This window comes from Alexandromys fortis, unplaced genomic scaffold, assembly GCF_014885135.2.
Source record: "Alexandromys fortis isolate MF-2015 unplaced genomic scaffold, M_Fortis_MF-2015_v1.1 scaffold_268, whole genome shotgun sequence".
In the NCBI taxonomy this organism is placed as follows: Eukaryota; Metazoa; Chordata; class Mammalia; order Rodentia; family Cricetidae; genus Alexandromys; species Alexandromys fortis.
In genome coordinates this window covers 1,255,711-1,266,192 of record NW_026068141.1, presented here as the reverse complement: position 1 = coordinate 1,266,192, position 10,482 = coordinate 1,255,711, and the positions used below count along the sequence as shown (strand labels likewise).

Here is a 10,482-nt window from a genome sequence, read left to right as displayed (position 1 = left end):
GGGTGTTTGAGAAGCCACTGTGCACACACTTCCCTAGGGGTCTGTAGGGGAGTGGCCAGATGCTCTGGGTGGCTAGGATGCTCTCCTAGCTCCTAGCTCAAGACTCGGTTGGGACCAGGGTGAGACCCAAGTTAGTGGCTCTGAGTACATGGCTTTCTACTATGTGGGTTCAGGCTACAAAACTGTGTCCTCAGATTTGGCAACAAGTACCTTTACCTGCTGAGCTATCTTGCCATCCCTTCTGAACTCAGTTTTGGAGGCCTCTCTCCGTCTCTCTGGGTCTCCGTATAGTCAGGTATTTCCCTCAGGTGTGGTTGGGAAGAGGGCGGGCACAGAGGGGCAAGAGAGCTAGGGCTCTTGCTGAGGGTTCTCTCGATCCTCCTAGATTGCATGTGGATCCTTCTAAGGCCTCTCCCCTTCCATGCACACCCCTGCAATTCCCTGGCCTCCTCCACTCCATCTCTGCAATCCTGGAATCTCCCTACACCCATGTGGGAACTGCAGCCCCCGAGTTGATATCCCTGCCCCCATTTGAGGTGCTTATCTGCAAGGAAAACATAATAAATTCCCTCTGCTCCTGGAGCGGAGAAGGAAGGAATTTTAAGTGCATGGTGACCAGTCCTTGATCTCTGCTAGGGTCAGGTTACAGTCCCTTCGCAGCCCCCTCCTCATTTGGTGCCATGGTATAAAACCAGCCCAGCAGACAATAAAAAAGAAGCTGTTCCACCTCAAGCTCGTGCTCTGTGTAGTCATTCAACCTGGACACCCTCCGCCGAGACTCTTGGTTCCAGCCCGCGCTGGCGCGGCATCTGGAGGTCCCACCGAGATCGGAAAGTGAGGTAAGTGGACTGGGTCGTCCTGTAAGCCGGCCAGGACGCATTGGGGTATTAATTAATTAATTAAGAAATATGGGAAATATTACGAGTAAATCGGAGTTGAAGTTTCAGTTAAAGAGATTATTGAAAGAGCAGGGAACAGCTGTAAAAACTAAGACTTTAGAAGATTTTCTTAAAACTATAGAGACGTGGAGTCCCTGGTTCGTCACCAGTGGAGCCCTCAATATTTCTGAGTGGGAACAGGTCCGTGGGGATCTTCAGAAAACGTTGAGAAAGGAGGGGCCTGAGGTCCTGCCAATGGCCACGTTCTCCCTTTGGAGACTGATCAGGGATGCTTTGCTTACAGAGAAAGTCCGGGTTAAGCAGGCTTTGGAAGCAACAAAAGAGGTGTTATCTGAGATTCAAGACAATGAGACTAAGGCTTCCCTTTGTTCTGATATTGCCTCTGATGCGGAGGCCGAACCGCTTTCTCAGCCTGCTAAGGGGAAGCCAGGTAAGGTAGAGGAGAGAAAGGTTAAAAGAAAGCGAAAACCTCCAGACAAGGGGGAGGGAAGTGACTCCCGGGACGCAGTTTCCTCTGAGAGCTTAGGGGCTCGTCCCAAGCAAAATTCTTCGGCGCAAACACGCCTCTACCCTTCTTTGTCTGATTTTGAAGAGAGCTTGGGGGAATCAACAGATTCAGAAGAAGAAGTTTTAGAGGGAGAAATCGCAGCGCTGCAGCGAGAATTACGCAGGGCCCGTTTAAAAGAAAAGACAAAGGGGACCTCTGGGGAGCAGGACAAGCCCCCTCCCTATCCTCTTTCTGACCAGTTCAGGACCTCTCCAGCCCCTCCCACTTAGTTGGGCTCGGAGGACGCTCTGCTAGGAGGAGGCTCCCTGCGGAGGCGTTAAGTGCTACCCAGTGATTGTCCCTGTTGTAAAAATTCCTGACCCTAACGATCCAGGACAGAGCTGCCAGTCCTTCAATTTGTTAAATGTATGTTGCAGCTTGTTTGGATCCACTTAGGCATAAGTTTTCCTCCTACCATAGTGTCCTTTATATGGGTGATATACTTCTGGCAGCACCAGCAAAAGAGGAAAGTTTATTAATGTTTTCAGAGTTACAGACCCTTCTGGAGGAATATGGGTTCATTTTGGCCCCAGAGAAGGTGCAGATGCAGCCCCCCTATTCCTATCTGGGCTTTCAAATCCAATCCATTGGGCTTCAGCCTCAGAGGCTGCAGCTGGATTGCTCACATTTGCAGACCCTCCATGACTGGCAGAAATTATTGGGAGATGTTCAGTGGATCCGTTCCTCCCTTTCCATTCCTACAGGAACTCTTAAGCCCCTGTATGACATGCTGCCTGGGGACCCTTCCCCTGCCTCCCCCAGGATCATGACTCCAGAGGCAAAAGAAGCCCTGTATGCCTTGCTTGATGCTCTTGAGCGAGCACATCTCCGCCGCCTTGATTATGCCCACCCTTTTTATTTCATGGTCTTTTCTTCACAATTTTCTCCTACTGGAGTTTTTTGGCAAGGGGGACCAATTTATTGGCTGCATTTACCCGCTTCCCCTAAGAAGGTGGTGACTCCATATTATGAAATGGTGCTACAGCTCCTATGGAAGGCATATGATTTTAGTTTACAAGTTTTTGGCAGGATCCCAAATAAATTTCTAATCCCTTATCAAAAAGAGGAAATAACAAGGCTACAGAGGGTTCAAGATGGATGGACCTTGTTCATCGCCACCACTGGAGCCATTTTTGATAACCATTATCCTGATTCCCGTTTAATTTCCTTTTTTAAGAATCATCCTATTATTTTTCCAAGAATTATTAAAACTTCCCCCCTTAAGGGAGTGCGCTCAGTATTCACTGATGGTTCTTCCAAGGGCTATGCAGTGGTAGTCTCTGATTCAATTAAAGAAAAGCAGCCCCTAGGTCCAATTTCTGCCCAAGCTGCAGAACTCACGGCCTGTCTTATGGCCTTTTCTCTTTTCAAGGATCAACCCTTCAACTTGTATACTGATAGTATATATGTGGCAAGGATTGTTGGGCCATTGGAAACCTCACCATACATATTACCTACCTCTCAGGTTTCCCACCTTTTGGTTCAGCTGCAAAGTCTTATATGTCAAAGAGTGTTTCCTGGCTTTGTTGGCCACATTCGGGCCCATACTGATCTGCCAGGGCCCTTGGCAGAGGGAAATAAGCTTGCTGATTCCTTCACCCGCCCAATGGCATTGTTCCTTTCTCAGGAACAACGAGCCCGTCATCTTCATGAAAAGTATCATTTAAATGCCTCTTCTCTAAAGTTTCACTCTGGCTGTTCTCTAGCCACGGCTACTCAAATCACGTCCCAATGTCCAGCTTGTGCTCCATTTCATAATGCCCCCAACGAAGGTGTTAATCCTCGAGGCCTCCGTCCTAACCACCTTTGGCAGATGGATGTTACCCATTTGTCCCAAGCTGGCAGACTTAAATTTTTACATGTCTCTGTAGATACTTATTCCAAGGTAATTTATGCCTCCCTACATTCAGGGGAAAAGATTAAGGATGTTATTGCCCATTGCCTACAGGCTTTTGCCTATATGGGCATCCCAGACTTTCTCAAAACAGACAATGGACCGGCTTATACCAGCCAACGGTTTGCAAAATTTTGCCAAGAACGACAAATTACACATACCTTTGGAATTCCACATAATCCTACAGGACAGGCCATAGTGGAGCGCACACATGCTACCCTTAAACAGTTCTTTTGTAAAATAAAGAAGGGGGAGTATATCACCTCCCCAAATACCCAATTATCTACAATTTTATACATTTTAAATTTTCTAACAGTAGATAAACAAGGTCTATCAGCAATGGAAAGACATTGGCAGAAACCCTCCCAATCTCTGGGCTGGGTTATATGGAAGGATAGTATCACAGGACAATGGCAATCACCCACACCTATGCTGGCTAGGGTGAGGGGAGCCATTTGTGTCTTCCCTCCAGGAACCAAAAAACCCATCTGGGTGCCAGAGCGGAATGTTCGGCCAGTGGAGTCGGGCCCTACTAGCCCTGATAATATGGGTTCAAGTGAAGAACATCGAGGGAGGCCTGAGATGGGCACTGGTGAGGAATCCACCCATACTGATGCCGGTAAGTAAAATAAGCTCTGTTTTTCCATCCTTTTACTCCACCAATTATACCTTGGGAGTTCCTGCAGCAAATACAGCATTGGAAAGATCCTCACTGGGTAATTTAACGTTTGATATATCCCATGCCCTCTGCTTCCGGAGGATTAACAATATTTCAGCGATGCCTAGTGCTTCCCTTTCTGGACCATGTGTGGTCCTTAGTAATTATTCTCTGGGAGACTTCTCTTCTAATTCGTCTGGACATCCCTGTTTTGGATTGAGAGATATCTTTTACCCAATAAATTTTAAAAGAAATGTTTCTGGACTCCCTACCCCTCCGAGACCAGCTCCCTTATGTTGGAAGACGCCACAATCCTTCAAATTATATTTACCATTGCCTTGGGGAAATTGTGCTCCTAAGGAACCATGGAAATTGGAGGGAGATAAATATTTATGGTGGTTTGGTCACAGACCTACCTTTAAAAACTCCTTGGGAGGGGCCTTTGATTATTCCTATAGAAATCCAAATATGGCAGGAGTTTCACCTACGTTTGCAGGCATGTTTCTCTGTGGCCCTCGTGCATGTACAGATATTAGACCTTTAGCCCTTCAAAGGGGCTTGGCCTTCAATGCTACAGCCCGATGGAACACATCGGACATCTTTGAAACCTCCCTCCAGATTAATTATGCAGCGGGAATGAATTTCTCTATTGTCAGCCTAGCTTGTGTTCTACCTCCTTTTATGTTTGTTTCCTTTAATGGGTCGGTCGGGGAGGATGGTGTCCTTAATTGTTCTTCCAGCTCCTGCTTTTTGAGCAACTGCTGGTCCCCGACAGATGAGTCCGTGCTGATGGTGAGAATTCCTGCCCTGGTTCCCCTGGTGGTAGAAGACCCACATGATGGACGAGAGCTTATCTTGTATAGAGAAAGAAGAGACTTTGGGATCACCGCCGCAGTCATTGCAGCTATCGCCATATCAGCCACAGCCGCCACCGTTGCAGGAATCACCGTGTCCCAGAGTGCAGCTACTGCAGAGACTGTTAACACTCTTGCTGCCCGTGTTACCCAGGCCTTAGAAACTCAAAATACCATTAACTCACATATTCAATTGGGGATGTTAAATTTAAACCAGCAAACGGCCTTATTACAGGAACAGATTAATGTGTTGTGGATGGTGCAACAAGCCTCTTGTTCTCATTTTTATCATTCTGCCTGTGTAACCCTTATGGAAGTGAAAAATATGTCCTTTGAGGTGCAACGCCTTAATGCTTATCTTAGGGGGCCTTGGAATGATTCCTTTGTAAACTTTACCCACTCTTTGGTACATCAAATTATTGCAATTAATGAAACTCGTGTTAAACCTGTATCTGCTGAAGGATGGTGGAATACCATGGCCCAGATTGGGGGTTGGGCACAGCGATGGGGAGGTGCCTTATCCCTGGGGATCTTGGGACTAGTAGGGATGGCAGTAGGTCTGCTCCTCTTAAAACGAGTCTTAAACATCTTCACCCTGACTGAGCTTGTCCACCGTCAGGTGTTACTCAGTCTGACGCATGACTCTCCTGGAAGTCATGAAGTGTGGCTACAGATGCTGAAAAAATGAGGGTCTCCAAGGACGGGCAACCTGTGGGGAGACCCCCCACCTAAGACAGGGCATCGGGGGCCCTATGACGGGTAAGGGAAGGTACTTCTCTCGCAGGACCTAAGACAGGACCCCTCATTATAAAATAAAATAGGGGGAATTGTGGGAACTGCAGCCCCCGAGTTGATATCCCTGCCCCCATTTGAGGTGCTTATCTGCAAGGAAAACATAATAAATTCCCTCTGCTCCTGGAGCGGAGAAGGAAGGAATTTTAAGTGCATGGTGACCAGTCCTTGATCTCTGCTAGGGTCAGGTTACAGTCCCTTCGCAGCCCCCTCCTCATTTGGTGCCATGGTATAAAACCAGCCCAGCAGGCAATAAAAAAAAGCTGTTCCACCTCAAGCTCGTGCTCTGTGTATTCATTCAACCTGGACACCCTCCGCCGAGACTCTTGGTTCCAGCCCGCGCTGGCGTAGCACACCCACCCATCACTGCAAGCCCCTGGCCTCTCCCCCACCTACCCCTGCAATACTGCTGGCCTCCCCGCACACCTACATTTATAATCCACTGTCCTCTCCCCCCCACTCACTCCTGCAATCCCTGACCTCTCCCCACCCCTGCAACTCCCTACCTTCCCCATCCCTAAACTCCCCTCATCCCCCTTACCCCCAAAATCTCCTAACCTCTCCTGCATACCAATTTACCCATGCAATCCTCTGGCCTCTCCCTACACACACCACTGCAATCCCCTTATTTCTCCTCACCCACACCCCTGCAATCCCCTGGCCTCTCCTCCCACACTCCTGCAATCCCCTGGCCTCTCTCCCCCAACACCCCTGCAATCCTCCAGCCTCTCAGAAGCTGGAGGAACAATTGCTAATCAGCTTCTGAGAGTTCTGGGAATGAATGGAGGCAATGACAACGAGCCTCAATTACTGGCAGCTGGTCCGCTGTAGCTGCCCAGCCTCAGAGCCTCTCCTGGTATCCCTTTCCCTCTCCAGTTCTTCCTCTGCCTGTTTCTTCATATCCTGATGGAGCACCACCCCATGCCTTGGTCCATCTCTTTCTCCTATCCTGGTGGAGCACCACCCCATGCCCTGGTCCATCCCTGCACTCCTATCCTGGTGGAGCACCACCCCATGCCCTGGTCCATCCCTGTCTCCTATTCTGGTGGTGAAGATGTCCTGGTCCATTCCTGTCTCCTATCCTGGTGGTGAGGATGTCCTGGTCCATCCCTGCACTCCTATCCTGGTGGTGAGGATGTCCTGGTCCATCCCTGTCTCCTATCCTGGTGGTGAGGATGTCCTGGTCCATCCTGTCTTCCTATTCTGGTGGTGAGGATGTCCTGGTCCATCCTGTCTCCTATCCTGGTGATGAGGATGTCCTGGTCCATCCCTGCACTCCTGTCTTGGTGGTGAGGATGTCCTGGTCCATCCTTTCTCCTATCCTGGTGGTGAGGATGTCCTGGTCCCTTCCTGTCTCCTATCCTGGTGGTGAGGATGTCCTGGTCCCTTCCTGTCTCCTATCCTGGTGGTGAGGGTGTCCTGGTCCATCCCTGCACTCCTGTCTTGGTGGTGAGGATGTCCTGGTCCATCCCTGCACTCCTATTCTGGTGGTGAGGATGTCCTGGTCCATCCCTGCACTTCTATTCTGGTGGTGAGGATGCCCTGGCCCATCCCTGTCTCCTATCCTGGTGGTGAGGCCCCTAAACCCTAATCTCAGTCTCACCTTGGAGATGTCATGTACCTCACTCTTTCTTTTACCTGACCATCTTCTACCCATTCCCCAAAGTCCAACTTCCTACTTCACCTCCTCCATGAAGCCCTCTGGGCCTTGATCTTTTCAAAGGCATATTGCCTGTAATGGACTCCCACGGTGTACACAGGTAAACTCACCACACAGTGTTGACACGCCAGAGGGCAGCTGCTGGGGCAGCTTCGTGTGCCGAGAAGCATGCTGGCTGTGGTCTGGAGTGTTCTGCTCTTTTCTCTGACTCATCATTGGGTAAATGACTTTCTTTACTGCTCCTCTTCCTGCTTTTATCTAGCTGATTCTTCCCCACAGTCTAATCCGCAGTGTTCTGGCTCTTTCCTTACTAAGAATGACTCACATTGGGAAGAGGTGGTGTACACCTTTAATCCCAGCACTCAGAAGGCAGAGGCAGGTGGATCTTTGAGTTCTAGGTCAGCCTGGTCTACATGGTAAGTTCCATGACAGCCAGGGCTACACATAGAGACCCTGTCTGGAAACAAACAAAAAAGACTCACTCCCTAGACTCTAGGGCATTGTCCTGCCAGAATGTATGTGGCCACTGCTGCATGCTGTAGCCTCAGCATGTGAGAGAGATGAATGAACAAACATTTATCTTAAAATGGGTGGTAGTAGCTCCAAGGGCAGCTGTTGTGTGACAGAAGTTTTCCTAGAGAAACACAGCACACACATCTGCTCACCTCAGAGAAGGAACCCAGGACAGACCCAAGTAGAGACACCACTGAAGTACAGCTTGGTGAACCAATGAGTTTTATTGTGGTTACTTACAGAATTATGGGTGAGGGGTTATACAGGAGCTGAAATAATGTACAGACATGTCAGGAGCCATTTCCCCCCTAAGGATCATTACAGGAATCACCCTGGGGAGTCTGCAGAGAACCCCACACCCATAATTATGTTCTATTTAGAAAACCTGCCCCTCACCCAATTAACTGCTAATCTGTTAGCGGAACCCGCCTCACATTCCAGCTATCCAGGGAACTAGGTGTGGCAACTTGTGACTTCTGGCCTACCTGTCTGAATGTAACCTGGCCTACTTGACCGGGACCACGCGCATCCCGTGCCCTGCCCACCAAGTCCTCATGCAGGGCCTATATAAGCAGCAACCATGACCCTAATAAACGGAGGCTTTGACAAATCTGCTTGGCCTTCTTCTTCTGTCTTAGCTCATTCCCTTCCAGGTAGCGCCCCTCCGTGACCCTGGAATAACTGATTGCAGGGTGGGTTACAAACCCCTAGACTGAGTAACCCAACCAAATGCAATTGACACAGACAGCTGCATCAGTAACACCCACCCCAGCACAGCTCACGAAAGCTGGGAACCTGGAGCACCCTGCACAACCTGCAGGCCCTCAGTAGGATGGAGAGTGTCCTTCCAAGTGACTATGGTCAGCACCTCTTCCAAGCAGCTCAGCCCGTTCCTGCTTCTTCCAGGCAGCTGGTCTAGTCTCAGTTGTCTTTGCAGCTCAACTTTCTTCTCTGAGGGGGGGACTAGACATTTGCACGCCTGCCTTTCCCATAGTTCTCAGTGCCAGTCCCAGTGAATCTGGCTGTTGTGGCTTGATCGTGAGACATTCCCTCAAAAACTGTATGTTTGAACATTTGCTTCCAACTGGGGTCCAGTTAGAGGAAGTGTTCACTTGAAGGGTCTTGAAGTTTCTTAGCCTGGCCCCACTTCCTGTCTGCTTCCTGCTTCATGACTAGAGGCAATGTGACCAACTGCCTCATGCCTCTGCCACCATGGCTTCCTGGAGAAGAGGGGACAATCTGTTTTCTAACTGTGAGCCAAGTAATCTGCTTCTCATCAGGCTGTTAGTAACTCGCACAGACTGTCTCTTTAGCCTGGAGCGAAGCAGAGCTCCTGGTACGTGGTAACCACAGGGCAGCTGAGGCCACAGGCTGACTCAGAAGAAAAACCCCTGAGCACTGAGGCTGTGCAGTCATTTGCTCCCTGCAAACCCAGTAGCCCAGGCTGGACCTCACACCATAACTTCCAAGGAAGCAAATGAGAATACGGGGTTAGGGTGGCTTTAGACTGAAATGCAGTCCAGGCCACAAGGGCTGTGGTTGCCACTACCTCTGTGCTGCCCAGGGCCCATGCTGCCCCCACAGCCTATCTCCCTGGTAAAACAACCATGGCTGCCTGGACTAGTTATCAGATGGAGATGAACTGTCAAGTGTCCTGACAATGTGAGTTGCTGACGTGTTAGTTGGTGTGTTGACCATTCCGATTGTTAAGAGTTACTGTTGGCACCGAGTATGTTGGGACTTGGGGAGGGGTGACTCCTGACAGGGCTCCCACGTGACCCTCACAGGAGGAAGGCTCCCAGTCACCACCCCTGTTCCTGTCTTTCCTGAGTGATTCTCACCACGGCTCAGGCTTCCAACATCCATTGTTCTTGCTGTTCTTCCATTCACTGCCACCTGCCACAAACTGGTCTGGGCTGCAGTGACCCCAACCAGTGGAGGAGCAGAGGAACCAGTAGAGGGGTCAGGGCTGCTGTGGTGCTCCAGAGCCATGGAAATCCTGCCCTCTTTCTAGAACTCTCTTGCTTCCTCAACAACTATAACTTGAATTTTACATCCTACTGGCCTGCAGGCACTCAACCCCAGCCTCCTCACTCTGGCCTCAGTGCCTCCTTCCCCCTCCCTCTGCTACTCCCTAAAGACAATGCCACCTAGTGTTCTGTTGGAGGAAAACACATCAGAACCCGCTTGGTCTCTTCTATAGAGTATGAACTGACCAAAACAGAAGTAGGGCCTTCATCACAGCTGCTGTTGTGTAACAGCTTCCTCCTGTGTTGAAACAGTCCATTGAAGATGGATGCTAAAAAGAAATCCCACACTAGCTCAGAATTGAGTACAATAGAGGGTTATTTATTTAGGGACAGATCACAGTCCTCTGCTCAAATGGTAAATCAGCAACCAAATCAGGCAGCCTGAAGAGATCAGGCACTGGCTTTACATAGACATTTGTAGTACAAGAGGCCACTCCCAATTGGGCAGGTAACTTAAAGGCTGAAGGATCTCCTACAGTACCTCCCCCTTTAGAGTTCTAATACAAAATTATGTTTAATAAGAACAAATATCTGGGATCCAGAGTCAGTGATCTCCACCAGAACAGGAGTGGGACTGAACCAGCTACCTAGGACAGAGTGGGCCTGAGAAAGCAAGCTCCATGGGAGCAAAGGAC

The 10,482-nt window shown here is 49.5% G+C and overlaps 1 protein-coding gene across 1 annotated transcript; it reads left to right on the top strand.

Moving 5' to 3' along the window:
• Nucleotides 1-580: 580 nt before the first annotated feature.
• On the top strand, nt 581-5,910 carry LOC126491260 (uncharacterized). Its single transcript, XM_050126820.1, has 2 exons — nt 581-839; nt 3,813-5,910. The coding sequence occupies exon 2, from the start codon at nt 3,846-3,848 to the stop codon at nt 5,538-5,540; it is 1,695 nt and encodes a 564-aa protein (XP_049982777.1). The 5' UTR covers nt 581-839; nt 3,813-3,845; the 3' UTR covers nt 5,541-5,910.
• The last annotated feature ends 4,572 nt before the right edge of the window (nt 5,911-10,482 follow it).

Bases quoted from the DNA above. Each gene is read 5' to 3' on its own strand.
- LOC126491260 (XM_050126820.1), top strand. From the start codon at position 3,846: ATGTTCGGCCAGTGGAGTCGGGCCCTACTAGCCCTGATAATATGGGTT.